Below are 20,838 nucleotides of genomic sequence, written 5' to 3' on the forward strand. Positions count from 1 at the left end.
AGGGAGACAGGAGCTTGGAGCAGATTACATTTTATTTGGAGAAATAGAAGAAAAGTGACATTTCTCGTACCTGACTGTTGGATGGTAGCAAATGCACGTCCCTTATGAATGTGTCACAGTTCCCCTTCCGCCACAAGCTGGCTCCCCACCTCCCGCAGCGCTGGGCTTAGCCACCCAATCAGGCAGTGACGACATGCTCTGGGAAGCCAAGTTGGTGACATTTCCCTCTCCGCAGAGAGTGTGCTTCTTGCTCAGTTGGCAGCCTGCAGAAAAGGCCAAGCAACAGATCCAGCCTTCCCGTGGCGGGGGGCAGGAGAGAGCCCCCAGCCCTGCCGGGCCCGGGCGGCTTCCATGGGGCAGTGAGATTGTTCGCTGTGCTCTAGTTTTCTGAGGAAGATGCGCTGTCGCTGAACCAGACTCCAGGGGTTAGCAGGGAGGAGGTCTGAGCCCCACCAAGTTCCCCTCTGCCTCCCGGCAGTTTCATCTGGCCTTTCCCACCACAGTTCCAGGCTGCGTGTTTCAGGGAAGAAATATGGAGTTAGAAGTTACAACCTTAAGCAGAGACTAGGTTCTGGCTACTTTTGTGTTTGGAAGAAATTATGTACTGGCTCTACAGTCAGACCTGAGTCAATTACTTGCTGTGTGAATTTGGGCAAATTCTCAAACTGTTCCGAGCCCCTGATTCCTCACCTGTAAAATGGGCCTAAAGCTTACATAATAGCGTTCCTGGGATCGTTAAACGAAGAGGCTTGGCGTAAAGTAAGTGCTCAGGCTGTCCCTGCTATTTCTCACTGTATCATCTTCTCACCTTGCCGGGCACACACGTGAGTTTTTCGCGTGGTTGCATACAAACGTATGTTTTCTTTGTTGAATAACGTCATTTCCTGTCCCCATTTCCAGGGATCGGCAGAGGCTGCTGTGTTAAGGGCGTATCACATTCTGTTGTGTTTGCCTGGTTCTTCTGGAATTGGGCGTTTGGGTTGTTTCCAGTCCTTTGCTGTTGAAAATGATGCAGCTGTGACTATCAGCACGCTTCTTTTCTGATGTGATCCTAACAGGACGTAATCGTGGGGGTGAACTTATCTCATGGAGACCCACGGGTGCCACATCCCTTGTGTTCCAAAGCCAACTGCAGGTTGTAGGTGGTCTGTGCCCTTTGGGTTATCCACCCTCCTGGCCTGAAGCACAGCCACCCCTCGGAAGATGCGGAAAGCTCCCTTGGTTAGTTTTGCCAGCCCGTCAGCCGAGGAGGAAGTGGCTGAAGTGTTGACGTTCCCGTGTCCTCTCTCTTGTAGAAAGTCTGCACCAAATGTGGGATCGAGGCCTCCCCTGGCCAGAAGCGGCCCCTGTGGCTGTGTAAGATCTGCAGTGAGCAGAGAGAGGTAGGGTGCCAGGGCAACGGGGTGGGGGCGGGCTGGGGCGGGGTCTGGGCGCACTGGCATTTGGGGAAGTTCATGGTTGGTTGCTGGGAGGGGCTTCTCGGAGGCCAAGGAGGGCCTATGGGGTGGTCAGGGAGACGGGTGGGGAGGGGCAGCCTGCTGGCTTGCCTATTCCACAGTGCAGAGGTGGCAGTGGGCCCTGGTTCTGCTGTGCCTGTGACCGTGGTTTCAACCGGAAGCCCTCATACTAAGTGGTGTTTGGTGGGGGGCTATTATTATAGTAATAGTAATGGCTGCCCTGGTTCAGTGTTGACTATGCGCCTGGCACAGCACTAAGCTCTTTACATGTGTGAGTTCATGTCATCCCTACACAACCCATAGGTGGGAGCTGTTATTATCCTCTTTCATTGATGGGGAAGCAGACACGGAGGTTAAGTAAGTTGCGGGCACCGAGCTGCTCAGTGGGGGAGCTGGAAATTGCATGCAGCCATGGTCTGCTGTGATGATGCCACGCCCACAGTCCCTTCTGAGGTTAAGGTCTAGACCCAATTTTAGGGGGAGAGATCGATGCTCAATGAGGAGTCTGAGGCAGCAACAGATGTGGGGCACGAACCTGCGTCTCCTAGCCCCCAACCCAGGGCTCTCCCCACTGTACCAGGATCGGAAGTGGGGCCGAAACAGCAGGATGTTGGCAGGCAGCTTCTGGAGAGGGCCATGGCACAGGGATTGCAGGAATGGAATGAGCCGGGCAGAGGGAGCATGCCCCTGGTTTCCCAGATGTGGAGGTTTTTCACTTCTCTGGCTTGGCCCTTGGTATGAGCTTTTAATCTGAGGATCTATAAAATGTCTCCAGTTATGGAAAATTCTCAGCCTCGCTGTCCTTGAGTATCGCTGTTGCCAGTCCATGTCTCCTCTTCTGGCAATCCTGCTGGATACGTTGCAGCCCCTCTCAGTCCATCCCCATAGCTCCCAACTGCTCCTTCTTGTTTCCTTCTTTATCTTTCCAGGTAAATTCTTCAATGCTGACTCCCAGTTCACTGAATCTTTGAGACCATCTCCCAGCTGGTGGTTTTGTTGGTTGTCTTCAGCATCACTTTTCCTTGGGTGTATTGGAATTGGGGTCTGTACGCTCATCTTGAGTGGGAGTCTGTTTTTCTCTCTCTCCTTACTCATCACCTTCACATGCTCTCCTTGCCGGCTGATTTTGCGGTCACCTCCACCCAGGTCCCAGGTGCCCCAGTGCAGGGCCAGGTGTCTTGGGTTAGTGATGAGCTTTGTGTCCACGGAGATAATGGGATTACATCCAGAGGCAGTCATCAAAGCTGGGGCAGTCCAGCCAGGCCCAGGCTGTGTGTGTGCTGCTTCCAGCTCCCCTCAGTGTTCATGTGCTCAGATAAGCTCTTCTTAGGGCGGGAGGGGGTCCCTGCTCTGTTCAGCCTCTTTTCCCAGGTGGGAAATCTCTTCACCAGACCCCATTTCCAGTGACTTTGGTTCTGGTCCCCCACCTCTCATGGGACACTTTTTAGTCCCTGTACCCTGGAAGACCAAGCTCCCAGCTGCCTCCACTGGCCTCTGGATCCAGAGCTCAGCAAGCTGTGCCTTTAGGCCCTCAAAATAGTAAATCTTGGAGTTTCTGATCCATTGAGATATATATCTTATTTTGAGCACAGATAAGTTTACTTATTTTTAGAATATTTTCATCCATCACTGCTGTATCTTTAGAACGGGGAAGGTACTCAAGGTGTGAACATTCTGTCTTGCCTGGAGGTCCCCGACTTCTCACCCCAAATGGAGATGATGGTACCTAGTTCATAGAAACGCTGTGAGAACTCAGCAAGGTCATAAAGTGCACAAAACATCCCGCATAGCAAAGGTACTCTGTACATGTTAGCGCCCTCCCTCCCTCACTCAGCCTGAAACTCCCCCTTTGAACTTGGGGTCCTTCTGGTTTCCAGGGGGTCCCTTTTAAGATGCAGATATCCACCGGAGGAAATTCCTTGCAGCAGCATCTTTGGGGAAGAACCTTAGCAGGATGAAATGATGGTCACAACTGAGCTGTGGGAGGACAGAGATGAAGGAGCTGTCAAGGGAATGAAGGTGGATGGAAGGAAAGACGAATTTAGCGAACGTGATAATTCCGTGGAAGCTTCGGAGGGAGCAGCCCCGTCCAGCCCCAGCACCACTTACCCTCACGCTCCCTAACTGTCCTCAGCTCCCACATGCAGGGCGCCCCACCAAACCCGGCCTAATCTTCCAACGGCTCTGGTGTCCGGAACAGTCTGAAATAGCTCAGGATAAATTTTCTTATCTTTCTAAGGCAAAGAATATGAAGCTCTGTGTTATGCTGTGGTTTGTCCTTGAATTTCTAGAGGCCGTAACACTTAGCAAGATCCAGAAGGCTGCCTTCCCTCTGCAGCAGCAGGCGTCCCGTGGCACTGAGCAGGCGTGCATGGGCCGTGGAAGTGGGCGTCTGTGATTGTGGGGGCCTCGGGGTACCATACCCGGGTGCTGCATTTTCCTGCCTGCTTTTGGGGCGGGAGAGTGACAGGGTAATTGGTTTCCTAATGCCTTTTTTTCTTAGAAAAATATCTAATCACCACAAAGACAGAGCTATATTGAAAGAGCATTTTAAAATGTCATTTTTGGTGCCACAAATAGCCACTTCTGAGTCTGTGATAAAAATTTGGATTTGTGTCCTGCAGCAAAAGTCGTGTCTTGATGGAAGAACTTGAATTTTAACTCCTGTCCCACTCTGCCTGAACATGCTTATCTTTCCTTCTGACGCTTCACTTCCATCGTCTCTGACTGTAATTGTAAGTTTTTTCCGGAGAGAGCACAGCGCTGGTGAAAGGCCCTGGGGCCGTCGGGATGGCGTTGCTGCTTGTCTTGTGTACTTCGGCGGCGCAGCGGTGTGAGCATCAGGCCTCCACTCGTGAGGAGTTTACAGTTAAATACAGTAAATACAGTTAATAACGCATTTATTCATTCAGGCATGCAACACAGATTTATTGAGCATCTTCTATGTGCCAGGCAAAATAGCTCTTCTCGTGGGAGAGGGAGTCCACAAACACAGTAAAGTAAATTCTGCCATGTCACAGATGGTGAGAAAGGACTCAGGGTGACAGAGGGAAGGGGTGCTGGGAACATTAGGGGTAGCTGCTATTTTATATGGGGCACAGGGAAGGGCTCACTGATAAAATGACATTTGAGCAGAGATCCGAAACATTCTATGTGACTATGTGGATGGAAAGCATTCCAAGTAGAGGGTACAGCAAGTGCAAAGACCCTGAGGCAGGTGTGTCCTTGGCTTATAATGTTTATAAAGAGTTATAGGAACAGCAAGAACACCCATGTGACTGGCTTCAATCAGGGTCGGAAGAGGAGATTGGAGACGTGGCAGGGGATGAGATCGTGTTGGTCCTTGTAGACCATTGTAAGGACTTTGGCTTTTACTCTGAATGAAATGGGGAGCCTTGGAGGGTCTTGAGTAGAGGAGAGACATGACCTGAATCTTCTTCCGCTTTTTAAAGGATGCTCTGGCTGCTGTGTTGAGAATAGATTGTAGATTATGACGTCAGAGTCTGTATCATGGTATGTTGTCTTTCTTATTTAATGTTGCCCCAGGTGTTTAAGTTCTTGGCTATTGTTACCCTTAGAAGTTTTCATTTTTAAAAATATTACATACATTTTACTCTTTTCTGATTAGCAAATTAATTTGGATCATTGACATTTGTAATGTATACAAAAGCATAAAGAAATAACCACACACACACAAATCCATAATCTTACCATGCAGAGACAATTGCTGTTGACATTTTGGCATATTTACTTCTGATTTTTTTTCTGTCTCTTTCTTCTTTATATTATTGAGCCTATGTTTTAAAATTAGCATTATGTCATAAGTAGTTCTCAATGTAATCAATAATTCTTTATAAACATTCTACCATATGGATACTCTGCTAATTTAGAACATCTAAGTTATTTCCTTTTTCCTCCTCTTATTAATATCTTCACCATATATCTGTGTGCATAGCTCTTTGACTACATTTTTTATTATATCCTCAGAATGGATTCTTAGAAGGAAAAATAAACATTGGTGTCTATATTCTTTCTTATAGACCCTTGAGTTATTATTTTTTATTTATCTCATAATTAGCTGGTGTATAATTTTATGTCATCTTTTTAAATACAGTCATGCCCCACACGACAATGTTTTGGTCAACGACAGACCATATATATGATGGTGGTCCCACAACATTAGGACCATGTAGCCTAAGTGTGTAGTAGGCTAGACCATCTAGGTTAGTGTGAGTACACTCTATGATGTTCGCACACACATTTCTCAGAACACAGCCTGTCATTAAATGACGTACAACTGTAAGGGCACATGGATGGTGTATTTTCTGAGTTTTTTGCTATCTGGTAATAGCTGTTGCCTTTATACAAAAAGGACAACTTGACTAATAATACAATTGATCATTATCTTTCCCGCTCAGAATTCTGTGGATTTTGCCCCTGTTGTCCAACCACATGTGAAACACCATGAGGGAGAGTCTGCAAATGTAACAACTAGGAGAATTGGTGCCCATGAGACTAGAGATAATAGTGAAACTGTGAAAGAGATACAAATAAGCTTTTTAAATTAATTAATTAAAAGAGATAAGAGTGGGAATAGAAATCAAATTGAACAAAGAGGACCTTTGAAAAACGAATGAGCAAATTTGAAAAAGAACCAAATGAACCATTTTCATTTCCAAAAATGAAAGATATTCATTAATGAATTTAAAAACTCAATTGAACTACACTGCAGTAATTTTTTAGAGCAATAAAGCTTGTCATTCCCATTAACAGCCACATATATTTCCTTATCATTTGCTTCTTCTTGATTGTTTTTTATTTTTCTTTCTTTCTTTATTTTTTGTTTGAGGAAGATTGGCCCTGAGCTAAAGTCCGTACCAATCTTCCTCTTTTTGCTTGAGGAAGATGGTCACTGAGCTAACATCCGTGCCAATCTTCCTCTATTTTGTATGTGGGTCACTACCACAGCGTGGTTTGATGAGTGGTGTGTATGTCCATGCTTCGGATTCGAAGCTGTGAACCCCAGGCCACCAAAGCAGATCACGTGAACTTAACCACTATGCCACCAGGCCGGCCCTGATTGTTTTTTATTGTTGATCCCTGTTTGGCACTCCCAACAGCTGGAGTACCTGGTCCCTGGTTTCCAGTACACAATGGTCATGAATATGACATTTTTCGTGACCACACGAAACTAGTCTTTACCTAATTAGCCTTTTCTCACCTATCTGCTTAGGGAAGTAGTCGATCTGCCGACCTCCTGCCCCACCCCATTTCCAGTCCCTCTGTGAATGGGCGCCCTCTTCAGTCACTTTCCTGGTTTCCTGGCTGGCAAATTAATAAACACTGACATGTGTCCAAGAGTTAAAGAAACAGAAAAGAGGATGAAACAGCCCTCAGTGGGCTGGTTAAACAGCAGATCAGGCCTGAAGAACCCCAGGAAGGACCTTGCGAACCAGAAGACAGTTTTCAGGATGTCACTTGGGGGCAATGGATGAACCCGTGAAGTCGAAGTGGAGGGAAAGAGAAGGCAGGATGACGAGATCTAATGCACAACATAAAGTCATTTTCAGGGCAAGAACAGAGACGTGGGGGAGAAGCCTGAAGCCAGACTTATGCTTTTGTTCTCCTTTAAATAACCTGGCAGAGGTGTTTGTGTATATATATTTGGAAATTAAAAATTTTGGATATGCCTAGGTCGTTTTTGTTGATCTTTGTCTAGAACCAACATATTTGGATCTTGGATTCAGGAAAGCTTTTCGATTGTTTTTGCTTGTTGCTTTGTTCCCAACTATTCTGGTTTCTTCTTGGGAGCATTTTTAATGTGAAGGTTGCATTTCCCTTCTCTGTCTTCTGTATTTGTCATCTTCTACCAGGTCATTTTCAACTCCTTTTATTTTCCCTCTGTTCTGAAAAATTGTAAAGCTTTTCTTCCATGTTGCTGATTCCATTTTTTGGTCTGGCCGTGATGTGTTCCGTGTGTTGTCCTGTGCGCGTGTGTGCGCATGTGGGTCTGTCCATCTTCGGGTGCTGTGAGCTCTGCAGACCCCGGTTTACAGAGGCGGCACCTGTACCCCTTTCTTTGTCTGCGATTTCACCTGTGATGCTCTGCTCCCCGGAGGAGGCACCTTTGACTCTCCCGTGATCGTGATCAGGCCCCAGGCCATCGGAACAAGGAGGACGTGGAAGGCTGCGGACCCCTGGTTTGGTTCTTCCTGCCGCTCCCTCCTTTCCCACGACTGTGCTTTACATAAGAGAATACACCTTCCCAGATGCAGCTCGCCGTTGCCAGCGCCTTCCCCCTCCTGCCTGGTTATTTTCTGGGCATCTGTCTCCCAGGGATGGAGACGGGGTTGGAGGAGGAAGGACAAGCCCCTGTGAGGCTCCAGAAACCCACAGGCCTGCCATGCCAGGAAGCCTGCCTCAGGCCTTTGGACTCTGCGCCCTGATCTCTGCCAGACAGGCCAGGCCCAGGTGGACCTGAGACACACTTTGCGTCCAGCGCGCTCGCCTGGCGTCGGAGAGGAGCCTGACTGTAGGTTGGCGTCGGATCCCTCCTGTGCTGGGGTTTGTGTGCCCTTTTTCATGGGTTTCCTGGGCGTGTTAGTGTGAGGCTGGGGGAACTGACCAGGGGCTTCTAAACATAGGACGTTGTAAGCCAGAAATCCATTTCATTTGTTGTTTAACCTTTAATCCGGACTCATTTAAAAAAACAGAGTGACTCACTCAAAGTTATACTGTAATCAGTGGAAAAGTTAATTGGAATCTGGATTCCCCAGGATTCTGGAAACCATTCCTCCAGCCTCTCAAATGTACCTTTGGGGTAAGAAGTCGCTGAGAATGCAGGCGTTCTCTGAGGTGGGTGAACGGGAGGGGAGAGGACCAATTTGCAAGTAATTGAAAGCTGATTAATACAATTAGAGCATCTTCTCCATCCAGCCTTCGCTTTGCCTTCCCAGTTTCACGCCGCATCCTGATTATAACCCAGAGGAGGCCGGCCGCACCAGCGCTTCCTGGGTTTCCTGCAGTGCTTTGCATGTAAAAGGTGCTCGGGAGATGTTTGTGGACTGAAAGAGACATTTGCAAAAGTGGAAAGCCCGGTTCCTCCTTCAGATCACGTAGGGACCTTTTCCCAGCAGGGTGCTCTCGATTTCCTGCCGGGCTGGCCCTCTATTTCCCTCAAGTCTTGTCACAGACAGCCCTGGCTGCAGTCTCACAGTGCCCATTGATGCTGGGTCTGTATTCTCCCCTCCTGCTCCTTTCTCCTGCTTGTTGATTGACTAAAAGAGCAATTTGTAAAGTAGGAAAGTGTCTTCAGGTGGTAGTCTTTAAATCATCCCCAACCCATCCCGCTTGGAGGGTGACCAGTGGCCCAGTTGGGGCCCCAGGGAGAGTCTGCCTTGGCACAAGCCTGCAGGAGTCCGGGAGAAGCAGAGGCTCCCTCGCTCCCAGCCAGCACTGGTGGGAAGTAGCCTTGCCAGCCAGGCCCAGCATCCTTGTGGCACCTGCCTCCCAGGCAGGCGGCCTGTGCTCGCTCAAGCTGCCATCTGCTTCCCCACACTGGCTCTCTCTTGGTCCTGCTGTTACTTGCAGTTTGGAATTTTGCTGCAAACAGCTTGGCTGGAGGGCCCATCAGGAGGCCCGTGAGCACTCTCAGGAGTGGGTGGCTGCCGCTTGGGCGGGCGGCTGCCTGAGGGCCCCGCCATCTGCGTCTGGCTCGCTCTAGACTGCTGTCGTGGCGTCCCTGGGGGACCCGGATGGTCACACTTCCTCAGTGTGTTGGTCACCTCCCACGCGCCACAGCTCTGCCAAGCAGACCTGCTAGCAGTACAGGCTCCTGGCCTCCCACGCATGTGGAAGTAGCAGGAGGAGGGTCCTGGGGCCCACCAGCCCCGCTGCCTCCTGTGAGGAGGCAGAGTGGACCCCCACTACATCCCTGCCCCTTGTTTGGGGTGCACCTGAGCCTGTGTCTGTGCCCTGGAGAAAGAACTTTCCTGTCCTGGATGCTGCCCCGTTCAGGAGGGAACTGATTTCAGTCCAGTCCACTGAGCCAATTGTCCTCGCCGTGCACATCAGCAGAATCCAGTCTAGCGTCGGGGGCGGACCTTAACTGAACACCCACGATGGGCCAGGCCGGGATATGTGGCTCCATCCTCACAGGAGCCCAGGGAGGTTCTCATTATTGTCCTCATGTGACACATGGGGAAACTGAGGCTTAGAGAAAGGAGGTCACTTGCCCAGAGACACCAGGTAGTAATTGATGGAGCCAGAGGTTGAAGGCAGGCATGTCTGCCTCCAAAACTCCTTCTAACAACTCTATTTCCTATTCATTCATTTGTTCATTCATGTATTAGTCGTTGAGTATTTCCCATGTTGCTGGGCACTGTTTTAGGTCCTTGGAAAACAGCAATGAACAAAACAGCCAGAGATCTCTGCCTTGAGTTTACATTCTAGCAGGGGCTGGGGAGGCGAGAGGGAACAGACAGTAAACATAACCAAACTAATAGATAAGCAAATGGTATAGTATGTTAGATGCTGAATGGGAAGAAGAAAGCAGAGCAAGGCAGAGGGGTCAGGAGTGTCGGGTGCGGGGTGGGGAGAGAGGCTGCAGTGTTTACAGTACACCAGCCACCACGTCACGCCCATTAGGATGGCTAATAGGTAAAAGGCAGAAAATAAAGTTTTGGCGAGGATGTGGAGAAATTTGAACCCTTGTACATTGCCGGCGGGAATGTAAAATAGTGCAGCCACTATGGAAAACAGACGGCAATACCTCAAAAAAGTAACGATCCGGCAATTCTACTTCTGGGTATATACCCTAAAGGATTGCAAGCAGGGACTCAAACAGATATGGTACGTCAGTGCTCATGGCGGCATTATTCACATTAGCCTCAAGATGGAAGCAACCCAAGCATCTACTATTGGGGAAATGGATAAACAAAATGTAGTATGTACCTCTTATTGTTCATATTATTCAGCCTTAAAAAGAAAGGGAATTCTGACACATGCTGCAAGGTGGAAGAACCTTGAGATGTTATGCTAAGTGAAAAGCTAGACGCAAAAGGACAAATACTGTATGATTCCACGTCTGTGAGGTCCCTAGAAGAGTCGGATTCATGAGGATGGGAAGTGGACCGGTGGTTGCCAGGGGCCGGGGGAGGGGGAATGGGGAGTTATTCTTTAATGGGCACAGAGTTTCCATTTGGGACAGTGAAACAGGTCTGGAGGTGCATGTGGGGACAGTAGCACAACAAAGTGAATGTACTTAACACCCCTGGACTGTACACCTAAAAGTGGTTAGAATGGTAAATTTTACGTTGTATATATTTTACCACAGTAAAAAATTTGGGAGACTGGCCAGTGTGGGCCTCTTTGAGGTCAGATGTTAGCAAAGACCTGAAGGAGGCGTAGTGGGGGCGCCAGCAGCCTTCTGGGGGAGGAGCGGCCCAGGACGGGGACACACCAGCACCGGTTCACAGAGAAGCACCAAGCCGGTGAGGCTCCCCACCTTCCATGTGCCGGGTCCCAGGTGCAGGAGGGATTGGTCCAGGGGGCTCTGTAGCCGTGGGCAGTAGGGAGATGAGTTGATGTGGTCCAGTATGAAGCCTGCAGCCCACCAGGAACACAACCCACAGATCTGAGCATTTAGCTGTCGCACCATTGGGTGCCCCCCACTTACTCAGCCACCCTGGGGTGCTCAGCAGTGTGTGGGGTTGGGAACCTGTGGTCTGAGTGCAGAACAGCATCAGTGTCCCTGTGATCGTTTGGTGTGACACGGTCCTGACACCACAACCCAGCTTGTCACCTCCCCCCTCCCTGCCCCCCGAGCCTCCACAACCTGGTTTTCCCTGTGTGTGTCCCTGGGGAGGTGGGCGAAAAGCTAGGGAGAAAGCACCTGAATTTGGTCATTTTCTTGCATCAATTTGAATAAAAATTTGGGTAATCAGATTTTCCTGCCCGTTTTTCAGATGCCAGGTGACACTGGCTGGCACAATTGTGCCCCTCCCCCAGCCGGCGGTCTGGCAGATGGAGACTGGGGCGTAGAGTGTGGCTCCATCCTTCAGGAAGTATTTATTAAGCTCCTAGGTGGTGCCCAGCCCTGGAAAGACACACCCCAAGGAAATAACTCAAGAATAAACTGTCTTACTGTGGTGTCAGAAAATCCCTCTGTGATAAAAGAAAGCAGAGAGAACTGGCCTTTATCGGGATCCTCGTCTGGGCCAGGCGTGCGGCTCTGTGTCCCCACTTTCCAGCCACAGAGAAGCTCAGGGACCTTAAGTGACAAGTCCAAGGTGGCACAGCAGGGACCTGCAGAGCTGGGGTTTGAGCCTAGGCTGTCTGATGGGCTCTTGCCACTAGACCAGTTTCCTCCTCTGGTTTCTCCTGAGCCAGCAGCCACTGCCTTCAGGAATAAGTCCTCAGCCCTTCCTGTTCCGGATGGCCCACAGGCCGGATGAATGGAAGGGGCCCTTCAGCCTATCTCCCCTCATTTGCCAGGTAGAGATCCCCACCTCCCTGGGGGACTCCCAGGTCCCTGCCTTGCTTCTTCTAGCCTGGCTTTGTAAGTCGTTACATCTGGACAGGGCTAACACACCCATAAGTGCAGCCCAGCCGGACCCTGACCGTTACCTAACCTGACATATCTGAACTTGGCTTTGGGTCCCAGCCTTGGTTATCCCCTTGACCCTTGAACTTTGCCTCTTCCCAACTCGTCATTGACTTGAGGGTCGTGTCAGGCTCATGGGCCAGCTCCTGATGCTCCCTGTTTGCAGACTAAATCAGGGAGGCCCGTTCAGTAGGAGTCCCGACTGGGTCATCTCCACGTTGTGCCTGGCACCTCATGAGCACCATCTCCTATGCATGACACTTGACCTCGCGCCCCACTCCTAGCTGTATGCCTGAGAGAAACTCTCACACATGCTCCCTAGGAAACGTGACCAAGGGTGCATATAGCAGCATCTTTTGTTATAGCAAAAAAACTGGAAACAACCCAAATGTCCTTTCTTGAGACAGTAGATAGATGAATTGTGGCTATGAAATAATATACACCAGTGAAAAAAGAACTGCCACTAGACTCATCAAAGGATGAATCAGAAACACAGTGTCGTTGTGCCATTGAGTGGATTCCAACTCCTGGCAACCCTGTGGACAGCAGAGTGGAACCCTGCTCGGTCTTTCTGCACCATCATCTCACCTTCCAGTGCTGTATCAGACATCAGTCCACTGCTATTCGTAGGGTTTTCATGGCCAATTTTTTTCAGACATGGGTGGCAGGTCCTTCTTCCAAGCCTGTCTTAGTCTGGAAGCTCTGCTGAAACCTGTCCACCATGGGTGACCCTGCTTGTATTTGAAATATCAGGTGGCATAGCTTTCAGCATCACAGCCACACGTAGCCGCCACAGTATGACAGCCAACAAATGGGTGGTGTGATTCCCTGTCTGGGAAATGAACCCCGGGCCACAGTGGTGAGAGCGCCGAATCTTAACCACTTGACCACCAGGGCTGGCTAAAAACACAATGAGCAAAAGAAAAGCAAATCACCAAAGAATACACACTGATTCAAAAACAGCTAATAGGAAATCCTTGTTTTATTTAGAAATGCACACATGCATGGCTTTTTAAGGTAGAAAAGCAGGGGATTGCTTAACACAAGATTCCTGATGGTGGTTACCTCTGGGTGGCAGGGAGGGCCTGCAGGGTCTTCCCAGGGCCGATAATGTTCAAATTCTTGATGAGTTCACAGCTGTTCACTTGACTCTGGCTCTTTGAAATGTACTGTGTTTTCATACACTTTCATATGCGTGCTAGATTTCACAGGCACACACACAAAAGGTAAGAGGAGATCACTAAAATCAGACCCAAAAAAGCATGAATCAGTGATGTCAAGAAAAACCTTTAAAATCCCCCAGAATGTAGGGGGGAAAAAAACCTGAAAACACTAAGGGAAGCAACGATGAATCTGGAAGACAGAGAAGGCCAGTGGAACCTCAGAATTATAGGTTTTCCCTGAGAAGGAAAAAGACAAGTTGGAAATGAGGCAGTTGTCACATCGATAAGTGAGGAAAACGTCCCTGCCTGAGACCCCACGCAGCCAGGCCCACAAGCCTGCCGAGGAGGGGTCGCCCAGAACTGTCCCACGTTGGCTTCGGAATATGTTTCTGAGACTGTGTTTAAACATAGGCATGTTTGTTGTTCTGGGAATGGAATCAAAATCACAAAGCTCCTCTGGAAAGACCCGGCTGGGTATAATTGGCCTGTCCAATTTTCTGATTCCAGCCCTATTCATTTCCTGCGTGTGGCCTACTCCATCTGGGAACAGAGGCTGGCTTCGCAGCCAAACACCACCAGAACACGTTTGCCCTCTCTTAGAGCTGTGTTGGAACAGGCAAGACGGTTAAATATTTGGGATTCAGAGGGATTTCATTCTGCATGCAAATGAAGCGTAAGAGGAGGCATACATACAGTGTTGACAAAGCAAGTCATTAAGAACAGTAGTGGAAGTGTCATCAGCCTGCATAGATTTGTGGAACCTGCAAGACCCTTCTGGACAAAGGGAGAAGACGGCGTGTGGAACCTGAGAGAGAAGGAAGACGGGTCCCTCTTCTCAGTGGCTTGTCGGGCCCTTTCCGTGTCGCAGGTCATGTGGGAGATGCAGGGCTGGGGGAGGGCGCCCCTTGGGGTACAGACCCTGAGTGTAGGCCGTGAGAAGGGGTGAGGCCAGAGTGGGAGGTTGGCCTGCCCTGGAGGCTCCCCCGACCCAGGGGAACACAGCCCTGCAGTCATCAAGAGCCGTTGTTGGGTGCCACCTCCCTCTGAAGCTGGCAAAGCTCCTCCCCGGTAATTGTGTGGCAGCCTCGCAGCAGCGAGCCCCTCACCAGGGGTTAATGGAAGCCAAAGCATTTCCTCTGGTTCTGAAATAATCCAGCCAAGGTGTTTAAATGATCTGTCAAGAAAACAGCACCCTCAGAATATTTTCTCTCACTGCGTCTTTTTCCTTTCCACTATGCGGGTGAGTGCCTGCCTCCTGGACCCACCTGGTTGCTCAAAAACCCTCTTGAAATGAAGAGGAAATTTGCTCTGGCCCTGGTGAAGGCTCGGGTTCTGGGGCTGAGCCAGGAGCTGCCTGCAGAGAGCTGGAAGAAGGAGCAGGTGTGTGCTGTGTCTTTGCTAGGGCTTAATTTCCAGCTCATCTCCTGGCGAGTCTCAGGCCTGGCCCCGGTGTGGGGAGCCGGCCATCCCTCAGCCACACCTGGGGGCAGGAGACATCTCCAGGCAGGAGGAGTTTGTGCCCTTCTGCAGGTACACACACAGACCTGAGGTTTTAAGTGTCATCTTGTAAAATGCAAATACAAAAATAAAATACCCCTGGAAGGGTCTCACTTAGTTTCCCCCCACCCCCAACACCTCGATGATGAGTTAGCGCTTTAGAAGGATTCGTGGAGAGCCAGGACCTGGTGGATGCCTGGGGAGGGAGGCGAGCTCTGCCCAGCCCCCTGGCGCTTCTCAAGGCTGTTTCTGGACTCAGGATTGCTTACTCCTGCTGTACACCACAGGCTGAGGGGTTCACCCCTGGCCGTAGGGGATGAATATAGGGCAGCCATCCCGGAGCAGAATCGAGAACGTGAACACACTCTCATGAGGTAGAGAAAACACGGACCTCAGCTGTTTATAGATTGCTGCCACGGGGCCACCCATCTGCAAGGACATTTGATTGTTTCTTTCTCTGGCTCAGTCTTAACACACAGGAGGTGCTGGATAAATGTTATTTGAGTGAATTAATATCTACTGATCCGTCTTCAGAACTTGTTTGTAAGCTTCATGTTTCTGAGGTGGGGGAGCAAACACTGAGGAAAGATGGCTACTCTAACCTCTATTCCTACCAAAAGAGAAAAAGGCAGGAACAAAGAAAAACTTGAAATCAAACAGGAAGGAAAGGGAAGGAGAGAGGAAGGAAGGAAGGAAGGAAGAGAAAGAAAAAGAAAGAAAGCTGCCAGAAAATCTAGTATTTCAATACAAGAGACCTTTTTTCTGGTTTTAATTCTGCTAGTTGTTTAAGGCAGACAGGTAAATATATGCACATTTAACTTTTTAAATATTCAAGCCAACATTTGTCTAGTTGCTCACATTACACTAGAAACTGTCTATTAACTGCCCTTGCCATGAAGAATGAGGAAGCCAAGGCTTTTTTTTTTTTTCAGACACTTCTTGCTTTTCATTGAGACAATATGGAATTTGGGGTCAGATTATTATCGTTAATGGATTATCCTATATGTACTTTTTTGAGCATCGTTTCTTTCACATTTTTCTTATTCCGTAGGTATATTTACATTAGTTATTTAGGCTGAATTCTGTCTTTATTTTATTGATCGCTGTGAATTTTCAGTCTCCCATTCTGGAGTTTTTTATTGTAATTCATCTGTCGGTCAACTGGACGATACTTTGGAGCAATTCTTTAGGAAGAATGGATGCCTCTCTGTTTTCTGTTTTTGCTCTCACGATCCACGGTACCTTTTGGAGATCAGAATCACAGCCATTTTCCGGACTGCAGAGGCAGCTGGAGGTGCCATCTGATGCGTTTAGAAGGGCAGATCTGGCGGTCTTCCCCGGGTTGCCTCTGTGTGGTTGCAGACGTGTGATACAGGCCTGGTGACCTGCTTCCTGCCCCACTCGCTCCTCACGCTGAACAAACGTACAGTCACATCCATGGCACAGTCACGCACTCTGTGTACCTTCTGAGTCTCCATCCTGCTCGAGTAGGGCAGCAGGGCATCCAGCTGTTAGGCACCTTTAAGGTAGGATGGTCTCAATCTGGTTTGATCGACGGATAGCATTTGTAGCATAAAACAATACCAAAAATGATTGTGTGCGTTACATCAGCACGTCTCATGTTGACTCGCCTTGCCCAGTGTCAGCTCGTCACCCTTGGCTGTAATCATGGCTTTTCATACTCAGCTTGTCACCACGGACTGCCCAACAGTCTTTGAGAGCAGTGGCCCTTCCTGTTTTCCTAGGGGTCCTGCTCTGGCTGCCTCTATGCTGGGAAGCCCTGGTTCCTGTTGAAAAACCATCTAGGTTTTTCCCATTGTCAAAATTCTGGCTCCTGGAGGTCAGGTGGTAAGTGACATCTGAGGGAAAACTTATTTTTCTTCAGAGACAGAAATTTCAGTGTTACGAACCCGTGCTGGTGTTTTCAAACCAGCCGTAATTTGACTAATCTTTTCCTCTCTTGCTCCACTACAAACAATGTTAATTACCGCGTTCTTCTCCTTTCCTGAGCTGCCCGCTTTTCTCTCTTAAGTCACATCCAGATTCAGGGTACCAGCCACAGACTGGCCTGACTCCCCCTGTGTTGACCTGCCGGGCGGCCCAGAGATTTAATAACATCGACATCCACTTACCAATCTGCTATACTTTAATGTTAATCAAAGTAACACATGCATGTGGTTAAAACAACCCATGTGTTCTGAGGAGCTCATGCTGGGGAGCAGTGGTGGCCTGCCCGGCCCCTCCTCGCCCAGCCCAGCACGCGCAGCCCTCTGGTTTTAATTCAGTGCCGGCTCCTGCCATGGCTTCCTTGATTTTTTGGTTTGAGGTATTCTCAATTGACCCCATGCTCTGAAAGGTGTGGAGCTGGCTGGCTTGGGCTTTTATTATTTTTAGCTCTTTGATTAAATTTGTAACTTTATATAATATTTGATTTTATGAGTACTGCTTTTTTACTTTTCATTTTTCCTGCCTTATATTCAATTAAAAAAAGCGTTTAATTTCAAACTTTTGTCCTCCTTCAGCTCCAAGGAATTTCTTTCTATTGCTCTCTCTGGGCAGTTTCTCATGAGGAATTTGACCCCTCGAATTGAGCTTTTTTTTTGAGGAAGATTAGCCCTGAGCTAAGTACTGCCACTCCTCTTTTTGCTGAGGAAGACTGGCCCTGAGCTAACATCCATGCCCATCTTCCTCTACTTTATATGTGGGACGCCTACCACAGTATAGCTTTTGCCAAGCAGTGCCATGTCTGCACCCGGCATCCGAACTGGCGAACCCTGGGCCACCAAGAAGCAGAACATGCGAACTTAACCACTGCACCACTGGGCCAGCCCCTCGAATTGAGCATTTTTGTCTCGTGATTTCTTTCACCTTTTTCTGTTTCTTCATCTTTGTGCTCCATATTTCAAATTTCCTCATTTTTATCTTCCATCCTTTATTTTACATTTTTATATTTCTGCACTGTGTTTTTAATTTCTAGGAGCCTTTTCTTATTCTCCAGCTGTACCTTTTTCATAGCATGTTGTTCTCATTTGGTGAATGAGCCTGTATATTTAAGTCCCTGAGTTAAACTTTCCTACTTTACTCAATTAATTAGCAATGTATCTGTTTCTTTCTCTAGAAGTGTCTAAACAGAGGATGAATGTCCTGCCAGAGGTGTGGGGGCTCAAATGGCTTCAAACGGCAATCACTTATTTGCTCACGACTCTGCAGTTTGGGCCTGGGCTCAGCGGGGCGGCCCTTTTGCTGGCCTCTCCTGGGGTCATTTGTGGGCTGCAGTCATCTGACGGTTTGACTGGGATGGGGGTCCACGAAGGCGCACTCCTCTGTGGTCGGTGCTGGCTGTTGGCTGGGGCGGCTCACTTCTCTGTGTGGCCTCTCGACCTCCAGGACACTGAACTAAGCTCTCACCTGATGGCAGCAGTGTTCCAAGCAGCGACAAAGGAAGCTGCCAGTCTCTTGGGACCTGGTCAGGAGCCCTGTGTTACTTCTGCTCAAGCCTACACCAGATGCAAGGAGCGGAGACATAGACTCCACCTCTTGATGGAGAAGGAGAAAATAATTTGGGGCCATGTTTATTCTGCTGCAGCCTCCCAGGCCGCTCCTCTCTGTCTTAGCTCAGGCTGCCATAACAAAATACCGTAGACGGGAGGCCTAAGCAACAGGAGTTTATCTCACAGTTCTGGAAGCTGAAAGTCCGAGATCGAGGTGCCGGCAGATTTGGTTCCTGGTGAGGGCTCTCTTCCTGGCTTGAAGGTGGCTACCACGCTGCTGTGTCCTCACACAGAGGAGAGAGAAGCAAGCTTTCTGGTGTCTCTTCTTATAAGGACACTAATCCCATCGGAGGGCCCCACCCTTATGACCTCATCTAAATCTAATTACCTCCCGAAGGCCCCATCTCCAAATACCTTCCCATTAGGGGTTAGGTCTTCAATAGATGAATTTGGAGGGGATGCAGTTCAGTCTATAGCGCCCTCTAAGAGCAGTGCTTCTCTCAAGTAACCTGAGTTACTTAAAGCCTGGAAATTTGCACGTGTGCTCAGTAGTCTCGGCTGACACATGTTTGTATGTGACTAGCATGTGCTGGGTGCCCTGGGTGGCTCCTGCCGTCATGGAGCTTTCAACCTGGTGCAGGAAATAGACATGTAAATAAGCAATCCTAACAGAGTGTGTGTATTGCCGTTGTTCTGTGGAAGCTTCTGGGTAAAAGTAATTTCCTAAAGGTTGGATTTCCTTAGCCCAGCCCAGGGAAGGAAGAAGGAACAGCGTGTACAAAGGCCTGGAGGCAAGAGACAGCCTGGTGTGGTCAGAGAGTGACGGTGGCTGTGTCTGGCTGACCCCCGAGTGTGGGGGCGGGAGGAGGCGAGAGATGAGGCTGGGGAGGGAGAGTTCTGGGGTCTTGTTGGCCATGCTGTGGAGTTTAGCTTGCCTGTTAGAGTTCTTGGGAGGCCAGCACTGTGTGTGTGTGCATGCATGTGTGTGCATGCATGTGTGTGCGTGTGTGCAGGTAATGAGTTAGGGAGGGCTGTGCTGCCTCTCTGCCAGGGTGGGTTGACCCTTTAAGAGGCCTTTCTTAAAATGACCAAAGTGTAAGCAAGAACACCTCTCTCTAGCAGGCCATTTCCCCTGTCTTTTCAAGACTGGGTCAACCTGGAGCTTGTTAAGCAGACAGAACACCGTCTCCCTGAAGACAGAGTCCCACGTTCTGTCCCCTGGGGACGGTTCCTTTGCTTTGCTTTCTTTGTTTGTTCGTTCAGTTGGTTGGCAACATTCCTGCCACATACAGGCTCCTTGCTGGGCCCTGGGAACGCGGGATGGCTCAGGCACTGCCCTGCCCTTGAAGAGCTCACTGCTTTCTAGTTGGGTGAGTGCTGTGGCAGCAGGACTGCGTGGCCTCTGATTCTGCACGAGGTGGCATGGAAGCCTTCCTAGGGGAAGTGTTGCTGCCTGATGGAAATGGGGATGCAGGGCACAGGAGGAAGGAACAGCACGTGCAAAGGCCGCAGACTGGACCCTTGCTCGGACCCATGGGGTGAGGGGTGGAGACCATAGAGTTCATGCAGGTGCTCTCCTGAGTTGCGTGGGAGGCAGGGAGAGGCAGTGGTAACACATGGAAGGGCGGAGCAATGGACAGGGACAGAGGTCTTGGGCCACCCCTCCCCCATCATCCCCAATGGCCGGTCCCCTAGGCCTGCCCTTCTTTCCAGCCGGGCCTGGCAATTACCGCCTTCTCCAGCCACAGCCATTTAGGAAATGCCGATGATTAGCGATTGTTATCATGGTAATTAAAATTCCCTGGGAACAGCTTGGCTCCTATCCATCAGTGTCTGCAGTCAGGTTGGCCGTGAGCTGAAATCCTAATGAAAACCTGGAAGCAGAGCACAGAGCGGTGCCATGGGGAGGATCTGATGCCGCCAGCCACCCCCTGCAAGGGCCATGGTGGCTGCGCGGGTCTCTTCTCATTAAATGGCATTTTCAAGGCTGGCTGCTTTGCTGGCCTTATCACAGCAAACCACACGTGGGGAGCAGAGGGGGCTTTGCAGAATCGCACGGCTTTTCCAGAAAATGAAGATTTTCCGACCTGTGGCCCTGGACAGGGTGGACTGGGGGTTAATTCCCGCTGAGGGCTCTTCCTGCCACTGTTCCTGGGGAGGGGGCCACATGTTGATGCCAGGCAGTGGATGATGAGCCTGGATGCACAGAGCAGAAACCACGTGATTGAAAGCTACTGTTGAGTGTTTTGCAGGGTGGGGGTGGGCACGAGGCAAGAGAAGTTCTGAGGATGTGCATGGGTTGGCATGGGGGTGGCAGCTCAGAATTCAGCCCAACTGGGGTCCCTCCTGCCTCACCTCGCCACTCCTGCTCTCCCACATGGAAGGCATTTTCCAAAATACTGAGTGTGTTTTATGCACCTCTGCCCGGGTGTGCCTCCATACAGGCCGCAGGGACTCAGGAACTGCTGCCCCTCGAGCTGGTCCAGGAGCACCAGCCAGCCTGGTCTGGTCTGGTCTGGTCTCTGCCCACTGCAGTGACATCAGGCCTTCCAACCAGACTACAGTACCAACTGAGAGAAGCAGACAGCCCCCCCAGGCCCTGTTACAGTGGACTCACAAGGATTGGC

At 49.7% G+C, this 20,838-nt stretch overlaps 1 protein-coding gene across 1 annotated transcript in view; it reads left to right on the forward strand.

The window, feature by feature from the left end:
- The window catches only part of RPH3AL (rabphilin 3A like (without C2 domains)), a 145,604-nt gene that overhangs the window by 92,230 nt on the left and 32,536 nt on the right, over positions 1-20,838 (forward strand). Inside the window, 1 exon segment of the mRNA XM_070227817.1 lies at positions 1,296-1,382. Within this exon segment, the coding sequence (XP_070083918.1) occupies positions 1,296-1,382 (87 nt within the window).

This window comes from Equus caballus, chromosome 11 (genome assembly GCF_041296265.1).
Source record: "Equus caballus isolate H_3958 breed thoroughbred chromosome 11, TB-T2T, whole genome shotgun sequence".
In the NCBI taxonomy this organism is placed as follows: domain Eukaryota; kingdom Metazoa; phylum Chordata; class Mammalia; order Perissodactyla; family Equidae; genus Equus; species Equus caballus.